This window comes from Mus musculus, chromosome 7 (genome assembly GCF_000001635.26).
Source record: "Mus musculus strain C57BL/6J chromosome 7, GRCm38.p6 C57BL/6J".
Taxonomy (NCBI): Eukaryota; Metazoa; Chordata; class Mammalia; order Rodentia; family Muridae; genus Mus; species Mus musculus.
In genome coordinates this window covers 130,174,516-130,197,448 of record NC_000073.6, presented here as the reverse complement: position 1 = coordinate 130,197,448, position 22,933 = coordinate 130,174,516, and the positions used below count along the sequence as shown (strand labels likewise).

General features: G+C 45.5%; 1 protein-coding gene across 3 annotated transcripts in view; it reads left to right on the top strand.

The window, feature by feature from the left end:
- The window catches only part of Fgfr2 (fibroblast growth factor receptor 2), a 104,358-nt gene that overhangs the window by 69,360 nt on the left and 12,065 nt on the right, over nt 1–22,933 (top strand). For 2 of the 3 annotated variants that reach the window (NM_201601.2, NM_010207.2), the window contains 5 exons: nt 1,075–1,277; nt 12,069–12,220; nt 14,687–14,808; nt 16,974–17,084; nt 19,584–19,774. In NM_201601.2, the coding sequence (NP_963895.2) occupies nt 1,075–1,277; nt 12,069–12,220; nt 14,687–14,808; nt 16,974–17,084; nt 19,584–19,774 (779 nt within the window). The remainder of the gene's footprint in view (nt 1–1,074; nt 1,278–12,068; nt 12,221–14,686; nt 14,809–16,973; nt 17,085–19,583; nt 19,775–22,933) is intronic. The other variant, NM_001347638.1, reaches the window with a different exon arrangement.

Sequence of the window (22,933 nt, the reverse complement as noted above, 5' to 3'; positions counted from 1 at the left end):
ATGAGTCCGCTCTGTGAGTAGTTGGTCTTGAAACAGAGATGCCTCTCCTGTTGAGCTTGCTTGTACTTACAGTGCCACGCTCTCAGGTGCCTACCTGGCACTTCTTAACCAATTTGCCTGACAGCACTACCCCTTAAGGAGATGCAGCTTGAGAATAATCATGTTTGGAAATACACTGCTTGTAGATTGACCAGTTGAGGAAGAACCAATATAGTTGACAGAAGAATATGCTAAATTAATCACAGTTCTGCTCACATGCAGTACCATCATACATTTAAAGGTTCAGTAACAAGTCAGGATAACTGGATATACAAACATTTTATTGGTTCTTAAGTATTATATATATATATATATATATATATATATATATATATATATACATACATACATACATATCTACACATACACATACATATATATCATATATTATATATGTGACTATCTCAAGATTGATACATCTGTTTGTTTAACTGAATAAATATTCTGGACCATATGAAGGGACTTGCCAAAACATTTTGGGCCAGCCTACTAGTTGAGTGTGAGCCCTTTGGAGCTACCATCCTCTGGGGTCCTGTTGAACCTTCCCCTGGAGGCACCTCCCTAGCTAGCAAGCATCATCCCTGTCTCCTTAGAAGCAACAGTGGATGAGGTCCCTTTTAATAATTCTGTTTGGTTTATGTCGAGCCGCCATCATGACAGACAGTCCTCCTGTGGTGGGTGTCCTGGGTGTCCTGCTATGACCAGGGGCTTAGCAGAATGAGGCCTTGTAGTCCCCCATTACAGTCTGGTATCAGCTGCTCACTGGTGGCAGATGCCCATTGAGGCTGGAGAAGGCAGCTGCCTGGGCTGTAGTGATAAACCGAGGAACCCTTGGCTCTTTGTTAGCATTTGGAGAGGCCCAGGCAGGAGGCCCATGGCTGCTCTGCATCTGGGTATCTCTGTGCATTGACCTGTAGATAGGGAAGCCCTTGATGTCTTTGGCGTCATTCCTTGAAGTGTGCTTCGATACATCCCTCTGGTATCCTAACTCTGTGGCCTGCTTATTTGTCCCTCTCCCGCGGATCTGCAACCCAGCGCCTGTGAGAGAGAAGGAGATCACGGCTTCCCCAGATTATCTGGAGATAGCTATTTACTGCATAGGGGTCTTCTTAATCGCCTGCATGGTGGTGACAGTCATCTTTTGCCGAATGAAGACCACGACCAAGAAGCCAGACTTCAGCAGCCAGCCAGCTGTGCACAAGCTGACCAAGCGCATCCCCCTGCGGAGACAGGTAACAGAAAGTAGATAAAGAGTTTGAAGAAATTTACTCCCCTCCCCCACCCAGCCAGCTCTTGGATCTTCTTCCCTCTGATTTTCCCCCTAACTTCTGTGAGCTCCAGAACTGCAGGCAATTCTAATCTGCCACTGTGTGGAGGTTCAGTCAGCGGTTGGGACTAAAGAGCATTAAGTCACAATGCTGCTCTGGGCTTGGTAGGCTGGCTCTGGTTTTAAAGGACAAGAGTGTGAAGACTGGAGCTGCCCAGTGGGATGGGCAGAGGAGGCCATGCCCTCTGCGCCCCTCAAGCTCACGGCTCCTTTGGGAGAACAAGCATTTGGTCTGGCTCCATTGCTTCTGTATGAGGCCAGATGTTCGGGTTCAAGTTTTACCCTTCATAGGAAAGAGAGTTTAATTTTCTTTGATTTACTATTTTAAGTAGAGATCAGAAACAGAGGATGGAGGTATACCTGAACTAATGCTTGCATAAAAGTGGTCTGTGATGTCTTCTAAACTGGGTTTTGGCTGATTTTGTCTGGTTTTTAAAACGCTGTATGCGTATAGTTTATTGTTACAGGTTTGGCTAGGGATTCAGTGATAGGATGATTGTGTGTGTGTGTGTGTGTGTGTGTGTGTGTGTGTGTGTGTGTGTGTGTGTGTGTGTGTTTGTATTTAGGTTATAAGTACATGTGTGCAGGTGCCTGTGGAGACCAAAAGAGAGTGTCAGGTCCACTAGTGCTAGAGTTTATCAGCATAGGTGGTAGGAATTGAACTCTGGTCTTCTAGAAGTGCAGCAAGCACTCTTTAACCACTGAGCCAGTTCTCCAGCCCCCAGATACGATGATTGCTATGTAGAACAGGGAGAAAATTACCTTTAACCTTGAGCTTGATCTTTGATGGCTGGCTTTGGGGGAGGTAAGGCAATAGAACCTTCCCTGTGCCATAAAACAAAGCCCTTCAAAGGTGGATAAGGAAAAAATGCTTGACTTCTGTACTTGCTCCTGGATTCCAAGAGCCAGGCATGTGTGGGTGTAAATCTTTATGATAAGATTCGGAACTTGATTCTGATAAGATTGTCACTATTTTTTTTAAATTAGCAATGGAAATGAACAACCTGGCCTGTGCTATGGGGAGGTGCATCTTAGTGTTTGTTAAAACTGCATATTCATTAGTTTCAACCCTAGAAATTCTTATTTAGTACTTCTTGAATGGATCTGTAAGAGTCTGCATTTTAAACACTTTCTCGGGTGATACTGTGTAATACCTTAAGAATCTCTGGGTTCAACCCAACCCTGCCTTTCCTGGGCCCTTTCTGTGGACAAGGTGGGAACTAGCAGGTCAGTAGTGGCTTGGACACAGGGCCTTGGCTGTTCTCAACCTAGCTTCACACTACAGGCTGAGCAGGTCCTTGTCAACGTCCTTGAAGCCTCGTTTCCAACAGGTGTTTCTTGCAGAGGGTTAAGATATAATTTGGAGCATATGTCAGATGCAGCCTTTGGCCAGCTGTTGAATGTGGAGTCAAAAAGGCTCAGTTGGGTTCCTTTTAATCCTGAGAATGCTGTGCTACTTTGAGTGACACCACTGTCATTTGTGGGACCATAGAAGCTAGATGGTGCTGAAGTTAAAGTTGGTTGCCTGAATGAGTTGCTGGAAGAGTCCTTAATAAAACTCTTACCTGGCTAGATAGTGTTAAGGCTTCAGGCTGAATGGCCACTCCTTTGGCCACTCCTTTGGCTACTCCTTCACAGCCTCTCCTGATCTCTTAGCCCTGGGCCATTCTTAACATCTGGACTCTGGTCTAGGGAGTTTAAGTAAAGGGAGCAATGTCCTGTCTCATTTGTTTTTATAATAGAGAAAAGAAGTAAAATCCATAAGTTGAGGTAGATAGGCCATTGACCCTTAATTATTTCATCATTTAAAAAACTGATGTGTGTGTGTGTGTGTTTATACATGTGTGCTGGAGCTCTTGGAAAGCTGGAAGAGAGCACTGGATCCCTCAGAGCTGGAGGGCCGGTAGTTGTGAGCTCTCTGATGTGGTGCTGGGACTAGAACTCGGGTCCTCTGCAAGAGCAGCAAGCGCTCCTAATCACTGAGCCATCTATCTCTCCAGCCTGCATCACTTTTAAAGAAAACTCTTTCTATTTCTCCATTTTCCATTTCCATTTCCATCTTTTTACATTTATATATTACATTTATATATTTATGTAGCTTGGGCACGTGTGCGTTTGTGTGGGGGCATGCACATGGCATAGCAAGGTTAGTGAAGGTCCTTTTGAAATGGTGGCCAGGGGACAACTTACATGGGAGCCAGCACCTTTCTCTACCACGTGATTCCCAGGAATCAAACAGGTCAGGTTCAGTCAGGTCATCGTATCTGATGACCGATTTTGTTGACTCCATCGCTTTTAAAGAAAAAAAGAATTAACACCTATTACAGCGCTCTTCCTTTTGCTTCATGTGAAAAAGACAGAGGCCCTGGAGTTCCCAGGCACATGGATTCAGCATGTCTTCCTTTCTGTTTGTCCAACTGAGTTTCTTCATTTTCTGTCCACCTAAGCTGTCCATTTTGTTTGTTTTTATATTCCCTGTGTGACCGGAGGGAAAAGTTGTTTTTTTTTTTTTTCATTTACCTCCCTTTCTTCTTGTATTCATTGTTATTTACTGAGTGCACAGTTTCTTTTAGTGCATGGGCCTAAATCAGGACTCTTGGGCTGGGAGTGTGGCTCAGTGCTGGCATGCTCGCCTAGCTTGTCCAAGCCTCAGTATCACCAAAGAAAATAATTAAGCCAGTTTCGTGTCAGAGAAAGCCTGCCCATTTGCCACTGGCTGCAAGGTTAGTGAAGGTCCTTTTGAAATGTTTCTTCATGCTGACGCTGGATAACAAATGTGTGAGGCCCAGGCTCTCTGCATGAGGAAGCCTCTGGGAGATAAATGGGTTGAAAAGGTACTGATAATACCCCAGCATTTCCTAGAAGTCATGGGGAAGTATGGTACTAACTGCCTCTTCCCAAAGGATTTCCCAAAGCTTAGGCCACTGGGAGGAGGAGGAGGAGGAAAAGGAGGAGAAGGAGGAGGGGAGATGCTTATCATGAGTCTGGATAAAGAGGGTTTTGGGCTGTAGCTGGAGGCCTGCAGATAGGTTAATGACAGAGTGAATTCCTCAGGGATGCCAAGCATGCCTTACCTGGCGACAGATGAGCCTGTAATCAGATGTCTGGAGGACGGGTGCTCCCAGGCACTAAGAGGCTAGGCTTTATTTTGTGTAGGCCCAAGCTTCTATATGATGCAGCATCCATGCCCTGGCCCTTGCCCAGGACGGCGAGGAGGCGCATAGCCTCTCTCCATTCACTCCATCTTTGTCTTTGTTTTAGAACGAGAAAAGTTGGTTTGTTTATTCATGCTGTTTTTTTCCATGTGCACAAGCGCGTGCTCGGAAAGTGTGTAGGTGTGTACAGAAAGTGTGCTGAGGCCAAATGATAACCTTGGGTGTCATTCCTCAGGTGCCGTCCACTCCTTACTCTTTGTGTGTGTATGTGTGTGTGTGTGTGTGTGTGTGTGTGCTAAGTTTCTCACCTGCTTGCCTGAACTAGCCAAGTAAGCTAGGTTATCTGGTCTGTGAGCCCCAGGGTCCCAATTGCTCCTCCTTCTCCTCCTCTCTGTTAGGATTCCAAGTGTCGGCTCCCAAGCCTGACTCTTCTTTTTTTTTCTGAGACAGGGTTCCTCTGTGTAGCCCTGGCTGTCCTGGAACTCACTCTGTAGACCAGGCTGGCCTTGAACTCAGAAATCCGCCTGCCTCTGCCTCCAAGTGCTGGGATTAAAGGCATGGACCACCACCGCCCGGCTTTTTTTTTTTTTTTTTTTTTTTTTTTTTAATATAGCTCCTAGGGATTGCTCTCAGGTCAAGGAAGGCAGGCGTTTTGATCCTTCTTTCTCCTTGAGGTTTGCTTCCCTGCCCTGAACTTGTTTAAAACAGGCATTTCACTTTAAAAAGGTAGGGTCTTTTTTTTTGTGGGTGGAGGGGGTGGGGGGTGTTTTCTGTATCAAATAAATTCTTTATAGTCTTTCTAGTAAACATTAATTTTGGGAGACATTGTGCTTGGAGTAAGATACGCAACTTTTTGGTGGGACAGCCTGGTAGGTAGCCTGTGGGATCTCTAAGGAGGAGTCATCTCTCTCACCCAAGGCTAGGACTGGGCACTTTGTAAGCGCTTGCGCACTTGCCTCTACTTCTTGGTACCTAGTGTTAAATGGCAATAGTCAGTCTAGAGAAGGGCACCTTGTGACCCAACTGGACCATCAGTGGTCACTGGGCAGTGGTCTTTGTGTACTTCTGAGTCCAAGTGGAAAGATTTGCCTTCTGTGATTTCCACAAGTCCCTTGTTGGGGAGGTGGGCCGTATGTGAGTGCAGAGCGGGGTGGAGGAAGCCTTGTTCTGTGGAGTGCTTGTTTGTGGAGGAGCTTTCCTGGGTAGGTTCAGCTTCTTTCTGGAGCCAGAAGTTTGCTTAGGGCAAGATGGAGATCCATCTGTCTGTGTCCAGATGAGTGCATAGCCTACCCGATCCCCCAGTCTCACACAGGACTGTAGTGAGTTTGTTCCCAGCCTCAGCCATTGACATGGGTAGCTGAGAAAACCAGAGAGCAATTTCATAATGCGTTTGAGACCCATGGTTATTCAGGGTGGGCTGGGGGGAACACTTAATTCCAGAGCTGTTCTCAGGGCAATGTATTCGTGGTCTTAGAGTATATGAAACTCAGTGAAAGTGAGTGCTGACTGCTTAGCATCCCAGCACCGTGACCTGGAATCTCCATCGTACGAGGTGTAGTCGATCCAGAGTTGCAGTGTACCGGTTCTGGGAAACATTTGGGCAGCTGGATAGTTGTGGATGACCCGAGTGGAGTCTTCGCTTTCCTAGGGATCGATCGCTTTCCTTGTCCCCAGTTTGGCCTGTCTTTTCTCTCAGCCCCTGAAAGACATGCTGCCTTGGCTGAGATCCACCCTAGACTTTTGCTGATGAGCTATAAGTAGGTTCAGAACACCTGAGTCAGGTACTTTTACTGTTGTGACAGGGCATTCAAGAGTCCAGAGGAGGTAGAAGCTGTCTAAGGGGCAGTGTGAGCAATTACCTAGATTTTGTTATGGAAGGAAAAACAAAACAAAACAAAACAAAACCAAAAAACTCCACTCCCAGAAACTCTCTGAAGCTTGGTGTGGTGCAGGTTTTTCTGTTGTCCATAGAGGTGTGTGGGGCTAGACTTAAGATAGAACACACTGGCCCTCTGTTCTGATGTGGAAGGCTCCATCTGCTGCCTGGGAGTCGGAGGGTGTCTCAAGTCTGCTGTAGTCCAAGGGCATGTGTCAATTCTCAGGAATAAAGACAAACTTGACTCACCCTTCCCCGTACTGTCTTTGCTTCCGCCTGCGCTGTTGTCTGTGAGGTCCCCTCTGAATGTTCAGCTTCATCCAGCATAAAGGGAGACGGCTATGACTTGGTGGCTCTTTAAAAAGAAAAGGGGAGAAAACCCACTTCCTCCGTTAATCTCCCATATGTACCGTGGAAATATATGAAAAGCACATTTAGTTAAAAGCTTGATTTATGGCACGTGGTAAAGAGATCCCGGCATGTAAGGCTGCCGAATTGGAGACTGTGAAGAGTGTGCGGCTTTCTAAAAACCGCCTGCCAAGATTTGGGGTGGGGAATGGGGGTGGGGCGGAGCAACAGTTTACTACAGTGTTAGCGTTTATTGTTTATAAGTGAACTTCTAACAGTGGGATGTTTTTAAGTGCGTTGAAAGGGAAACTCCAAAATGGAAGTTTCTAGATTAAGGATTGAGAACTATCTGAGGAGGGAAGTTATAAGTACAAGAGAAAGAGAAGAAAGGAAGTCTGTAATACAGTGGTGTGAGGAACCTTCCAAGGTGGGCGGTGGGGCCACAATTCAGAGGGAAGGAGCCCCTGAAAAGCCAGGCTCCTCCAGGGACCCCTGCTGGGGATTTTGCCAAGCCCTCCAGACAGGTTGCCTTTCTGAGGAGAGGCGAGTGAAGAGAAAGCCAGTCATGCTTTATAGCCCCAGAGAGGATTTTAAAAGTATAGTAAAACGCATGGAGGTAGAATTAAGATGGACCTCTGTAGACAGGGAGAGCAGAGTGTATGCTCAGAGACTTTGCGTATTTTCTTACCCTTTCCCACTCTGGGTGTTTTTTACAAAGGTATTTTCCAGGCTTGTACATTGAACCTGAATCTGCACTGTGTATTGAACAAAATTCCCACACATGAAGGCAGTTTTACATTTTGATACCAATGTGCAGCAACGACTGCCAAGGTTTTTTTTTTTTTTCTTCCGTATTAGTTTAGTTTTTTTTTTTTTTTTTTTCTCCCCGTTTTCCATTTTGAAAATGTTGCCCTTAAAACCTTGTGGAGGTGCTCTGTTGTGGGGTGGGTATGCGTATGGGAAACTTGCACCCCAGGCCTGTGCTGTGCATTCTGTTTGGGTCAAAGGTCCTCCACAGAGTAGTTGATGTCAGACTGGATGGTAAATCTCTCTGTTTTGAGGTAACCCCTAAGTCATGGTCACCAGCGGGACCTTGCTGCTCTATGGTTTTCTTCTTCTCCTCTAATTCCTACATTAAAAATATATATAGTCTTGCTTACTGGAACTCCAGGCTATCCTGGCTGGCAGTTTAGGGTCCCATTTTGTAAATCAGACTCGCAATTCAGGTGTATGCCATCTAAAATCAGAACAAACTCACCTTGTAGAGCAGACTGGTGAGCTATGGCTGTCCCAGCTCAGCAATAAGCACTTGATGCTGTCTTCATTCTGTCCTGCTAACTCTGAGACCACCTGAGACTCACATAGACCCCCGGAATCTGACCTTGACTTCACGGTACCATTGACCAGGATGTAGCCTGCCAGGGCATCTTGGCCCTGGGTGATCACCAGGTCACACATTGAAGGATGCGGAAACATCACAAAACAGCCTGGGGTGGGGGGGACAAAAAAGAAGTGCCATCGGGCGTCTTGCTAGTTTCTAAACTGAAGTCTGCATAATTCAACCCTGTGCCTTCTTTTCCTGCTGTTCATATTTATTTTATTCCAAATGCTATTTTGGCTAAAGAAAGAATGTCTACTAAAACACAAAGGAAACACAAGACCAGGGTAATAAAATCTATATGATGTAGAAAGTTCTAGAATAAGACCTGTTTCCTACCTTGCTCCCTATTCTTGATCTCTCACTCTCTCTCCGAAGGTGACCACTGCTAAATCCTTAGATATCTTTCCAGAAAACATTTCCTGCTTTGCTTCCCAAGTCTTGATCTCTCTCCCCAAAGGGGACCATGGCTAAACCCTTAGATATCCTTCCAGAAAATGCCTGTGGTCACAACCCATCCTGTAAGCCTCTATGTGCTGAGTACTGACTCCCAAGGACAGGCCACAGAAGCTGCGATGTGCCACTAGCCTCTGGCCATTACCATCATTCAGAACTGTGGTCTTCTGAGATTTCTCAGCATCCCCTCCTCACTGGTCTTAGCACACAGTGGGTCCTAACAACTAAGCTAGGAACTTTAGGGTCCAGTGATGCAGAGGCAAGCTGATGATGGCCCTATAAAGAGTATCCTGGCTACACACAGTCTCTGTTGGCTCTTTGCTCCCTGGGGTCTGTGTTGTCTCATTACTGGGCAGACTTTTACTTGTTTGGCTGTAGCTTCTTGCCTCTGATTATCTGGTGTGAATTTTTACTATATTTCTACTGGGAGATGATTTTTGCCTATTTGTGTGGAAAGACTGCCAGAAAGATCTTAAAAATTAAAAAAAATTACATGCCTTTTGCAAGCATAACTTGTGAGCCTGATTCAGAATGAGTCAGGTGGGTGGTTCCACAGAAGCACTATGGACCAGCTCCATTCCAGAATCTTCTGAGTCCCTTGTCTGTAGATGGAGCTCACGATGTTTTTGTGGCCAGTGGAAAATGGACATCTTGATGTTGTCAGGAAACTTCTGGTTTCTGATGCAGCCTGCTCACCACAGTTAGGCTGGACACCATGCGGACAGTGGAAGGGGCTTGGGAGTTATCTTTTGTCCTGCTGGGATGGAATGCCTATTCTGGAACAAGGCAAGTGGGTTCTAGAGGCACTCGCGTGTTCCCTGCTCACCTTCCCCTGCTTGCTTCTGCGTTTGCCTTAGAGATTGGGATCCTTGAATGTATGGCTCTCTATTACAGAATTACCAGGTTCCTTCTTCTTCTTCTTCTTTTTTTTTAATTAAAAAAAAAGCATCAATTTTTGTTGTGGCACAAGGAGTAAATGTCCTGTCTGCATAGTATAATGTATATACAGCTTCTTCTTGGGTACGGGTGAGATGGCTCAATGGACAAAGGCACTTACGCTGATGACCAAGCCTGACGCTCTGTAGTCAATCTTCAGAGCCTATGTGGTAGGAAAAGAGAACTGACCCTCAGAAGTTGTCCTCTGACCTCCACACTGATATGCACACAAACACATGCACACAGATACATTTTTTTTCATTTAAAAAGAAAATCACCTTTCTCCTTCCCAAAAGATACTTAGAAGGTTCAGAAAAGTCCTTATGTGTATTTTAAATAATAAGATTTCATATCAAAATTTGCTTACTGATTTTAACATTTCTTTGTGGGGTTTTTTTTCTTTTGAGGGGGGGAGGATAGGGTCTCTGGGATTGAGCTCAGTGGGTAGCCAAGGATAACCATCACTGACTTTAATACTGCAAACACTTTTCTTCAATTCTATTAAGGGTAGTTGGGTTTCCAAAGAGCAGAAGGGCTTGCCAATGGGACAGTCAGTCCTGGGAACAACATAGGACCTTGGGTTCCTCTGATGAGAGTCTAGGATCCACATGGGAGAGTTCCTTTGGCTTTATCTTTGCCAGCTGGATTGAGGAGTTTGTATACTCAGCAGGGGATTGTCACCCATGTGGGAGCTGGAAGCCTGGTGTGCTTGCTGAGTGGCTCTTGTCTAACCTCACACCCATGTCTCCGGGACCAAAGCCTCCGTTGTGGTCTGAGTTGAAAGCAGTATCCAGCAGCCCACCATCACACCAAGATTGTGTAGTCATACCCAGGCACAGGCTTTGTGTGGGCTCTGGGTATATTTTCTTTCGCAGAAATCAGCCAAGGAGAGACGGTGTGTTTCAGAGATAGACACTGGGTCTGACACAGTCTGCTATACATCAAGGCAAACTTGGTGAAGCCCTGTGTGCTGCTGGGTGAGAGAGGACCCTTCCCGTGTGGCTCTGAGTGAAAGTATCTTTTCCTTAACCCTTGGTCTCCTGTATTCACTGCTCTGCTTTCTGAAGCTAAAGTGACAAGAGTCAGCCCATTTTCACTATATGGTCTGGGCATCATCAAGTTTCAGAAGGACTGGGGAGAGATGGAGAATAGCCTCCCCGTGCCTGGAACTCTGGATTTCTTGAATAAAAGACCTTTGAGTTACCAGAATGCCCTTTCCCTGTGTCTTAGTTAGGATTTTATTGCTGCAAAGAGACAACACAATGTAACTTAAAAAAATTATTTATTTGTTTTATGTATATGAGTGCACCATGACTCTCTTCAGAGACACTAGAAGAGGGCATCAGATCCCATTACAGATGGTTGTGAGCCACCATGTGGTTGCTGGGAATTGAACTGAGGACTTCTCAAAGAGCAGTTGGTGCTCTTAACTACTGAGTCATCTCTCCAGCCCCCAGTGCAACTCTTATAAAGAAACACACTTAATTGGGGCTTGCTTACAGTTTCAGAGGTTTAGTTCATTATTGTCATGGTGGAAAGCATGGCAGCTTCCTGGCAGACACAGTGCTGGAGAGAGAAGAAGCTGAGAGTTCTACATCTTGATCCACAGGCAGCAGAAGGGGATTGTGTGCCATACTCTTTGAGGTTTGAGCAAAGGAAACCTCAAAGCCCGCCCCCACAGTGAGAAACTCCCTCCAACAAGGCCACATGTTCTCTAGCAAGGCCACACCTCCTAATAGCGCCTATGGGCCAGGTATTCAAACCACCACACCATACATATCTTACAGCTCTTTCCTTGAGATCTTTCTTTATACTTTGGAGGCAATGGCAGCACGGATGACCTCACTTGTTAGATGTTTGTGAATCCCTCCCTGCTGACTTGATTTTGGATGTGTTTTTATTTTATGGTGCTGGACATTGTACATGAGACAAGCATCCTGTAATTGAGCCCAGCCTTTGAGTTAGTGATCTATAGGCTGAGCAAAAAACTATAATGAAGTCAGTAGAGTCTGTCTGCACATTCTTAAGTGGCTGTCTTAAAACAATTAAGGTAAGGGGCTGGAGAGATGCTTCCTCGGCTAAGAGCACTGGCTGCTCTTCCAGAGGACCTGGGTTCAGTTCCCAGCACCCATATGGCAGCTCACAACTGTCTATACCTCCAGTTCCAGTCTGACATCCTCACATAGACATACATGCAGGCAAAACACCAATGTACATTAAAAAAAACACCTAATTTTTAAAAAGTTCAGATGAAAAGAAGAAATACTATGATTAAACTTCTAGAAACATTTCTATTTGTAAACTTGACCTCCCAAGGTCAAGGATCCTGTGACTTCTCATTTTTGCCCCTGTATTTTGTTGTTGTTGTTGTTTTTGTTTGTTTGTTTTGTGTTTTGTTTGTTGTTTAGTTTAGTTTCTCGTTGTTTGTTTTGTCCTTTCCTGGTTCCTTCCCCTTTCTTTGTAAGCACTCCTGCTCTGGCTGGGTCCCAGCTCACTTCCAGCCTCCTCTGATGGAGCCAGCATTACATCTGCTGTTTTGCATTTTGTATACAGGTTTCGGCCGAGTCCAGCTCCTCCATGAACTCCAACACCCCGCTGGTGAGGATAACAACGCGTCTGTCCTCAACAGCGGACACCCCGATGCTAGCAGGGGTCTCCGAGTATGAGTTGCCAGAGGATCCAAAGTGGGAATTCCCCAGAGATAAGTAAGTACTCTCCCTCTGGGAGGGTCGTTGTCTGCACCTCCTGGGACTGAGCGCAGGTCTTGGTTGTGGGAGTCTCCACCTGTGTCTTGGTAATCAGGGACCTGTGTCTTGGTAATCAGGGACCTTCGAACTGTAAACTGTAAACTGTAAACTGCAGCAAGATGGTGCAATTAACAGAGCTGCTGGTGCACAGGGTAGGCTACCAGCCTGTGCCCTTGAGGTGGAAGACCAACCTTAGCTCTGGGAAGTGAGGATCCTGGAAGGCTGGCAGCTTCCTTCTTGTAGGATTAGCGTCTAAACAGCTTGAGAGTAACAGAAGGTGGAAAAATGGGCTCTTTCTGCATCAAAGACACAGGAATACGCTCCCAGCTTGCTTGAAGACAACTCGTCTGCCTATCTTGACATTTTTTCAGTGTCTTCCTAAGATTGTTAGTGATATGTTTAACACACACAGCGTGTGTGTGTGTGTGTGTGTGTGTGTGTGTGTGTGTGTGTGTATACAGAGATTCAGAAACACAAAGACAAGCTTTCCCAAGTCTGGGTATGGCCAGCTCTAGTTGAAAGTTGAAGGAAGCTTAGGCCCCCTTGGAGCTTCGTGTCACACTATTCCAGGTATTTTGGTTCCCAACTTAGAGATCTTTACATATATCCTAATCCAGGGCCGAGGAACTGTCTGTGTAGTCATCTTATGTCAGTGGAAAGAATTTCCAGTTTCTTTATATACTGCAGTGAAAAGAGCATTCATTCATTCCTTCATTCATTCCGGGAATGTTTAGTGGACATTTTTGGGGTGAGGTATGAAAGAAAACACAAAGAATGGCTTCTTTACCTATAGAATTTTGAGAAAGGAAGGTATGTTTCTCTTGACCCTTGCCAGCCTCCTAGCTGGGTGTGATTATAGAAATAGCTGGGTTCGTGTGCACATTCCTATGTCTACAAGGCTGGACTGGGGAGTTGTGCTCATATGCTAAAAACTTGCAGCTTTCGGGTTGAGCCTGTGCTTTGGGCCACCTGTGACACCACAGTCAACAGTGTGAGTCTGTGTTGCCCAGCAGCTCCCACCCGGGGGTACCCAAGTGTGGAAAATCTGAGCGCTATGCATTTCCAAGCAGTGTTTAGCACAAATGTAGGTGGAGCACATTCCCAATGAATGAAGGCTATTTAGAAATGGTTTATTAGGTTGGAGGCAGGAGTTACACAAAGAGAGGTTTGTTATGGTTGTAGTAACAGGGGCAATAGGACATAAATTAGCCATTTTCCAACGCAAATGTTTATTTTCTGCCAAGATGTTCAATTTAATTTTAGTTCTTGACTGGAAAGGGGGCGCCTTCAGCAGAGCAAGTGCTGGTATCCATTTTCTTTTCCTTTTTTGAGCTTTTAAAAGCGTTGCGTGCTTACTGCAAATGCTGTTTACTGAGGACAGCTCAATACTTGCCTGTACTGGGCTTATGGTTTTTTGGTTTTTGTTTTTTTTAAAACAAAACAAAACAAAACAAAACAAAACACCCCGAAAAGCATACTCAGGCTGGAGAGGTATCTCTCTGGTCTAAAGCAGACACTGCCCTGTAAAGGACCAGAGTTCGGTTCCCAGCACCCATGATGTGTAGCTCACAACCTCTGTAACTACAGATCTGGGGAATCTGTCTGGGCTCCTTAGGTGCCTGTGCTCACATGCCCATACCCTCTCCCCAGAAACACACATACACATAATCAAGAATAAATTGAAAAAAAATAAAAATAAAAAACACACTCCTAAGTATTAATTCCAAAGACTTCCCTGTTCCTTTGGCTTCTGGAACATCTAAAATAATGTCAGGTCATTTGTCTGTTGTGTATAAAACTTACATGCTTAGAAATGTAACTTGTGCTGTTTTCTATTTTTTTTTTTCCTTGTTTACTTTGGGTAGTGATAAGGAATCCTAAACTTATGTCAAAAAGGTATCGTGCCTGATTTCTAGAAGTTTTTCTTAATGAGACACGATAAATTATTTGAAACGTGCTGAAGATTCCTACCCTGCAACTGGGCAATCGATGTAACCATAAAATCTACCGGTATTGAATAATAGTGATTTGAGAGTTGCCACTTTACAGGGACAGAAAATAAGAACAGACTTTCACTTTTTTTTTCACCTCTGCGACATTTTAAATTATAAATATTTAATTGGCTCAAGACCAAAAGCTCCCTATGGCTGGCATGCAGGGAGCCTGACCACCGCGCTAGCAAGGACACCTTCCATAAAGAAAAAGAAAATAAATCGAGAGGACAAATGTGAAATTTAATAGTCCCTCCAACAGTAATTGACGTTCTGGAAAAACATCACTAAGAAAATAGCCTGCGTGTGTATCGGAGGCTCATTGGTTCCATATGCATGCCTCTGGAAGATTTTTATATTTAGTTCTGGAATTTCCCTCCCTGTGCCCCTCGGCCAGACTCGCGGTGTGCTAATCCCGTATTTACACATTTAGGCTGACGCTGGGCAAACCCCTGGGGGAAGGTTGCTTCGGGCAAGTAGTCATGGCTGAAGCAGTGGGAATCGATAAAGACAAACCCAAGGAGGCGGTCACCGTGGCAGTGAAGATGTTGAAAGGTGAGTGGGCGGATGGGCGGTCGGGGAGGAGAGGGTCTTATCAGGAGCGAGCGTTCCTTTTGTGACATGTGAACTCTGCAGGGACGTGGGGTCAGAGAGCACATACTTGACCTGGCGGTTGAGGGGGTTTTCAGGATAAATGAGCAAATGAGATGGAGGATTTACCTTGAGCTGTGTGTACTTAAAAAGAAAAGCCAGTTTAGCAGCAAGTTGTAGCTTGCTGGGCTGAACCGGTCTCTAACTCCTTAGAAAAGGGTCCCGATTCTCTTCTTTTCTGTGTGTTCATGGGTTTAGAAAGTTTAGGGGGTTTATTTAGCTGGTTAAATTTTGGACCCAGACTTTTAACATACAAATAAGGAGAGGTAGGTGTTGGAGTGGCAACTGGAGACAGAATGTCAAAATGTGGATTCAAAGAGTCGCTTAGAAGCCAAAAAGGAGCAAACAATTGGAACTGATGCAGAATCCCAGGGACATGTAAACAATAATGCCACGCTATAAATGCCCGCTTTGTTCTTTTCTTTTCTTTTCTTTTCTTTTCTTTTTTTTTTTTTTAGGGGAGGGGAGGGGAGGGGGTCTGGGAATTTATCCACAACCTTTCTAACACAGCTTGATGATGACGCCCAAGGAGCTTAAATTGCTTTCAACTATTAACTTATCCTTGCATGGGTATTCTTTTATCGAAGAGATAAAGGGAAAGGTCACATTATAAATCCTGTTGTTGGGGAATCTCAGAAAGGAGAAAGGAGCCATGTTCAATGTTTCCCTGGCTTGTGGGCAGAGAAGTCTGTCCCGGGCCTGTGGGATGTGGCATGTTCTCAGGAGTCCGACCTTTTCTCTCTTTGATAGGACACTTACCACATCCCTCCCTGATGCAGACAACAAAGGGCCAGGACATGGTTCATTTTGTCAGTTTTAGTTATTGACCTGAGACTCCCAGTGAAATCTGGGATGTTCCTTTCTTTGGAGACTGATACCAGGAAGGAGATAGCAAGTATCGGGGCACCAGGGCAGAGGCAGCCCTTGGTACCTACTGGAAGCTGTGGGTTGGGAAGGATCAGGCATCATACTGCTTTCCACAGAACCTCTGGTTTTGAGATCCCTGGAGCTAGTGCAAAAGGGAGGTTTAGGGGTTGGCCCTTCCCTTTAAGCAAGATCACCCACCATCCTTTTCATCGTGGTCAGAGGACATGCCTTTTCAACATTCTTTGTGACAGCCAGAGGATGGCTGAGGTGTAAGGAAGACAAGTGTACTGAGCCATGTGTCTGTCCATAGTCCTCTCTTCCCTCTTCTCTGTATTGGTCAGGATAGATTTTTGGATACCTGTGCCTCTATTTCATTTTTAACCCTTTTGCTTTTCTTTTAGCTCAGATTTTTCTTTTCTAAGTATTTCTGTATTGAATTAGCTTAGTGACAGAACACTTGCGTGGTGTGCACATGGTACTGGGTTTGCATCCTAGCATTACAAGAATCCAAACGACAGCAGAACTAACTGAGAGGAGAGCACAGTACCCTGGAAATGCTCTTCCTCTTGTTTGAAGCTCTCTGTGAATCCATGTTGTGTTGGGCCTCTGCCACGTATGTGCCATGTATGTGAGATGTGACTTGTATCTCTGGTAAGGTGGTAGTTGGAGCTTTAGAGAGGTCTCTTTTGCTCACTCGACTGTTTCTGTGTACACACACATTTGTAGATGTGCTTATGGGCCTGGACCTAACTTTGAATAAGCTAAAGGCTCTGGAATTTTTGCTGTGTAAAAAACAAATTTTCTAGTGGTTCCCAATGTTTTTCCTATGGCTTTCTCCCCATTGTTCTTGGAGTTTTTTGGGGGTGCATCAGGAAGTTTGACATGCTTTCTAGAAGGTACCTTGGATACATCAGAGGGTGGGGTTAATTCACAATCAAGTACTTCACTTCGAAAGACTTGGCCTTGGTCTTGTGGCCTAGATTTGGTCCCAACGTTTGCCCATGTGCCCTCTGGTGATCTCTTTGTTACTGAGCATGGCACTCACCGGCTTCAGCTTTTATCTCTTCACTGATTAGATGGGGAAGTGTTTCTGGCTCTAAAATTCAACTCCACGGTATTCTAAGAGTTTGATGGTCAAGAGTGATAGCTTGGGAGTTGGGAGAAACCAGCTGATTAATGGCTTGTCTAATTCGTGTTCACAGATGATGCCACAGAGAAGGACCTGTCTGATCTGGTATCAGAGATGGAGATGATGAAGATGATTGGGAAACATAAGAACATTATCAACCTCCTGGGGGCCTGCACGCAGGATGGTGAGTACGAGAAGGGTGTGTTTTCTGTCCACACCACACCGCTGACTGCCAGGCTTCAACTAGAAACAACTGGGCTCTTGGCTTTCTGCTTTTAGAGCATCTCAAGAATGCATTTTCCCGGGCTGGTGAGATGGCTCAGTGGGTAAGAGCACCCGACTGCTCTTCCAAAGGTCCAGAGTTCAAATCCCAGCAACCACATGGTGGCTCACAACCATCCGTAATGAGATCTGATGCCCTCTTCTGGTGTGTCTGAAGACAGCTACAGTGTATAATAAATAATAAATAAATTAAAAAAAAAATTAACTTCATGTTTAAAAAAAAAAAAAAAAAAAAAAAAAAGAATGCATTTTCCCATCACACCTATCCCAGGCACTCAAGATGCTGAGACAGAAGAGTTACAAGTTTGATACCAGTCTGGGATACCTAGGAAGACTCTCTCAAAAATACACAAAAGTAGAGGCTGGGAGACAGCTCAATCAATAGAGGGCTGGCCTTGCACCATGAGGACTTGAAGTGGATTTTTAGAATCCATATTTAAAATTGAGCTCTTGCCAGGAGTGGTGGTGCACGCCTTTAATCCCAGTACTCGGGAGGCAAGAGGCAGGCGGATTTCTGAGTTCAAAGCCAGCCTGGTCTACAGAGTGAGTTCCAGGACAGCCAGGGCTACACAGAGAAACCATGTCTCGAAAAACCAAAAAAAAAAAAAAAAAAAAAAAAAAAAAAGAGTTGGGCGTGGTGGTGCACGCCTTTAATCCCAGCACTTGGGAGGCAGAGGCTGGCGGATTTCTGAGTTCGAGGCCAGCCTGGTCTAAAAAGTGAGTTCTAGGACAGCCAGGGCTATACAGAGAAACCCTGTCTCGAAAAAAAACAAAAACAAACAAACAAAAAAAAGAGCTCTTAAGGAGGAGACAGAGGGAGGTGGATCCTGGGACTCACTGGCCCCCTAGCTTAGCCTTCTCAGTGAGTTCCTGGTCAGTGAGAGACTGTCTAAAAAACAAGGCTGTCTTCTGGCTGCCACATAGACACATACATACCTGCACGTGTATCTGCATATACAAATCCAAACATATCCACACATACAGACACAACTTTTAAAAGTCACTTTAACTCTACCCTTAGGAAGATATTACCAGCCATGGGTACACAGCAGGTCTGTGTCTGCCCTCTAGGGGGCGTGGAAAGTTGGAAGTGGGGACTTTGGAAAGGAATTTCTGCTGACGCTCTTGCTGTGTATGGGGCTAAGAGAGATTTCTTAAAATAAGAGAAGAGCAGTATGCTTTAGTTGAGAAGTTCTCTCAAAATGGGGACTGAGGAATCCTGTCTTGCTTTAGGCAGCAGATGGCTGAGCAGAATAGCTTCACAGAGAGAGTGGAAGAAAAGTGCAGTCTCCCCTCCCTCCCCCATCTCCCACCCCCTGGGGAGTGAGCTCCTGGCTGCTCTCAGGAGTGCCTACTGGTACTTTAGAAATCAGCTTGACAGTGATGAGTAGATTTGAAAAATGCTTGCGCAGCTTCTCTTTAGGTGTGCAGAGACTGGAACCTTCTTCCAGTATTATTTACTGTAGGTATTTTAGACTTTTGTGGACCTGTGGTCTCTGTTACAGGTACTTGTCACTGCCATTGTATTGAACAAACAGCTTATATGATAGAGAAATGAATGGGTGTGACTGTGTGACAATAAAATGTGATGACCCTGACCAGTATCGGGCAGGATGTGGGGATGTGGCCTGGGGACCATTCTCTCCAACCCTTGGACCAACCCCTTGCTCTGGCTGTTTGAAGCCATTTAAATTCTCTCTTTTATTTCATCCTATAGATTTAGTATTTACTTATCCTTACAATATATGTATATGCACATGCATGTACGTACACACACAAAGGAGCTCAAGGGACTTAGAATGGCCATGCTTCTGATGGACATTGCTTTTCCAGGAAGACAGCAGTGTTTCTCAACCTGTGAGTCGTTCTACCCCCATAGGGGGTCCCCTAAGACCATCAGACAACACAGATATTTACATTATGATTCGTAACAGTAGCAAATTTGCAGTTATGAAGTAGAAATGGAATAATTTAATGGCTGGGGTCACCACAACGTGAAGAACTGTATTAACGGACTGCAGCATTAGGAAGGTTGAGAATCACTGCTCTAGAGGGAAGAAGGGCATTCAAAGGAAAGTTGTTACAACTATGTCTTTTATTTCTTTAAGCCTTTGGAAGTTATTGTGTTGATCATCATTTTGGAAAGATTAGAAATGGAGGTGCTCCCAGTTATCCGTGCCTTTCTGAGTGGTAAAACCTTAAAAAAGAAAAAGGTTGGGGCTACCTCAAGTGATGGTATACTTATTTAGCGTTTACTACCGTGTTGTGTTCGAGGCTCTGGGTTTACTCCTCAGCACCACAAATCCACTCTAGGTTGTAATGACCAAAGCCTTTGCTGAGTCACCCCGGAATAGTTCCTCCAGCCTTCCCTGCTTTAAGGAGCCTCTCCCCTCTGCCACAGGACCTCTCTACGTCATAGTTGAATATGCATCGAAAGGCAACCTCCGGGAATACCTCCGAGCCCGGAGGCCACCTGGCATGGAGTACTCCTATGACATTAACCGTGTCCCCGAGGAGCAGATGACCTTCAAGGACTTGGTGTCCTGCACCTACCAGCTGGCTAGAGGCATGGAGTACTTGGCTTCCCAAAAAGTGAGTCCTTCCCATTCCACTTGGTTGGATGCAAATGCCGGTTAAGTGTCTTTGAGGAAGCTGGGTGGTTCAGACGTGCTCACTTGCTTGATCTAGTCCTCACTTGTCTTATACAACCTGGAAAATATTTGTGGTGTTATTCACGTTCTGGTTTAATGGACTCTTGAGAGGCCAGAGGCAGCCTCACAAACTCATAACAACTGCCGGAGAGCGGACCCTGCTTTGAGGCAGGGCAGGTGAGATGCTCCTGGATGACCTGGCTTCGATCGAGTGAGCTTAGACCACAGTTAAGGGTGTTAAATTTAGACCGTTGAGCTCGATGTGGAATTAAATGATCTGAGAATGGAGATTGAGCACAGAAGTATTTTTGACATCAAGAGTCTGGGATATCTGTTTATTTTGTCTCCTTCGGTGACTCTGTGGTCAGAAGTTGGCCAGGTCCCCTGAGGTAAATGGCTGGCATTCCAAGCCAGCCACTTACAATGGAACGCTAAGCATTCCAGCTATTCTGGAAGCTGTGAGGCAGGTGCTCAGACTTTTCATGGGGATTTCAGAGGACCTAAGATACCTTTCCTCACTTCCATACTTATGCTCTTCCCATAGAGATGCTTGGCTCCTACCTGGAGTGGAGCTTGCTGCAGTTCCATTGTCTCTAACTCCTCAGGTTGCCAAAGACAAAGGATCCCCTGGAGGGGCGCTTCTCTATGACTTGGAGCCTGGCCTACTAGAAGGGTCATTAATCTGGATTCCCCCAGGGGCTTCATTAGTGTTAAGAGTGAGTGAGGTGACCTGGTCAGATGGCACAGGTGCCACATACTGCTTCTCAGCCTGCTCTCCATCACCTGGGAACATGGCTTAGAGTTAGTATGTGCTCCAAGTTGTGCTTTGTTTTATTTACTTTTTTCTTTTTCTATTTTCTTGAGAGTTTACAGCTTATAGCTTATACGTTTTCCTTCTTTTATCTTTTCTTTCTTTCTTTTTTTTTTTTTTGAAACCACTATAAAACTTTCTGATATAGAGGGTTTAAGAAGCCAAATTTGAAGAGTTTTGAGTTCTGATTTTATACATGCATGGTGTGTGTGCACATAGTGGGAGCAGGGTGCCCCTGAGAAAATCTTTATCAAGGAGAAACAGACATTTGTTGGCCAGTGGTGGTGCATGCACTCGGGAGGCAGAGATAGTTTGAGGCCAGTCTGCTCTACAAAGTGAGCTTCAGGATAGCCATAGTATCCTTCATAATTTTATGCATAAAACAAAGGTTTATGATCTGAAACTTTCCACTCATGACATCTCACCAACACTGCAAATGTTTTGGGTTTTAGGTTAGGAAATGTTGAGGAACCAAGATGTCTGCATTTTATGTATATGTATACATGCATGTGCATATATATATATATGTATGTGTGTATGTGCATGTTTGTATATGTGTTTATATGTGTACACGCACATATATGTGTATTTGATTTAATGTCTGGCAGATGTGGATAGCTGTGGCATGATTTCCTCTTGACATGTTTGAACTATTGCACATGGAACCCTGGGCCGGGCAGTCAGCCGTAGGCAGCCTGTCAGCTCCAGGCTTGGTTGCTGCTGTGTGTCCTTCTTGGTAGGAGATGGGGGATGCTTGCATGCAGTGGGCTTGCTGCTGATGGGGCAGTGGTAGAACTGGCTCTTCGTTTTCCTTAGTCCTCTTTAGTCCTCAAGACTCCCCAGGAACTTGTTCTCTGGGCCAGGCTGTCCAGTGAGGTGTCATTCTTGATTTCTCAAAACAGGAGTCATGAGTAACAGTGGGGGGGGGGGGATGCCAGTAAATGTGGAATTAAAGAGTAAGTGTATAAACTATCAGAGACATTTCAATAAAGCCCCTCTTCATTTGGGGCCTTACAGTGCAAGGCTGGGACCCTGAGCTTGGCCCTTGGGGCTATGTAGAGCTATCAAAGGTGAGTCTCAGGGTCCTGTATGCTTTACAGTTTGCTCTTGTGTGTGGTACATTGCAATCACTGAGCTCCTCTTTGGGTCAAACTTTATCAGGTCCCAAGACACTGAAAGAAGTTGGTAGTTGGAATCTGGGCAAGTTCTGCTGTCATGGTAGTAGTTTGATTAGGGGAAGCAGAGTGATCAAAGACAAGAATGTCTGACTGGAGAAACTGAACAGTGGTGAACCTTCCCAATGGGAGGAAGACCTAGGAGCCAGGAAGCAGGGCAGGGAGTAATTTCTGTAGGAAATGCAGAGCTTGCATTGAACATCTCTGAGAGCCAGTTAAGAGAAGTTGTCAACAGCAAGCCAGAGGATGAAGCTCAACCATGAAGGGCCACACATCGTTATGAGGCCAAAGAGGAGGGTGTGACTTCCATATGGTGGGAATTAGGGAGAAGCTGAGATGAAGGAGGCAGAGAGTGTCACCCCTGGTGCCACTAAAAGGGTTTCTGGGCTGAAGTTGAGATCAGCTGTCTGTCCCTGTTCAGAGTCGGGGAAGGAGCGTGCTGGTCCACAACTATGTTCATGGTTCTGACCCACCCCAGTGTTGTGGACTTTTTAGGTTGCAGCCAGTAGGTAAAGTGGAGCAAGGGCTGTCACATGAACTTTGCAAAGAGAGAATGAGTACATTTGGGGGTTGCAGAAACAGCGAGGCATAGACGTGTCCTTACAAATAACATGGTGATCATTGACTGCCAGCCACCTTTCGAGAGCCTACATTGGCCAGACACCGTGTAGTTGTTTAGCTCTTGGTATTTTCCAGCTTCCTGGGATAGAGAGTGAGCAAGATGGTAGGTAGCAGTGGCTTATGGCAGCCTCTCTGTCCCAGCTGAGCCTCTGTGTGGTCGGAGCCCCCTGCAGGGGAAGCTAGATTCTTCTGACCACTCAGACTGCCAAACTCAGAGAGCACATGTCAGCAGGAACACACTACCAGGAGAACTTGGCCAGGGCCTTGGAAGTTGAATTTGAAGAGGCCTCCAAACCGGCGTTGCACTCCAGCCCAGGCAGAACTAGCTGCAGGCAGCCCCGGGAGCTCTCAGATTTCCTGCTCCTAGTCTGGCTGGGGACACGAAGACTTGGGTGGCTTGCCTGCTTCCTCGTCTCTGAGTTTTGGCCCACCCACACATGCAAGGGAACACAGGGGATGCTTGGGCGTGGGTGAGGGCAGAGTTAAAATAATT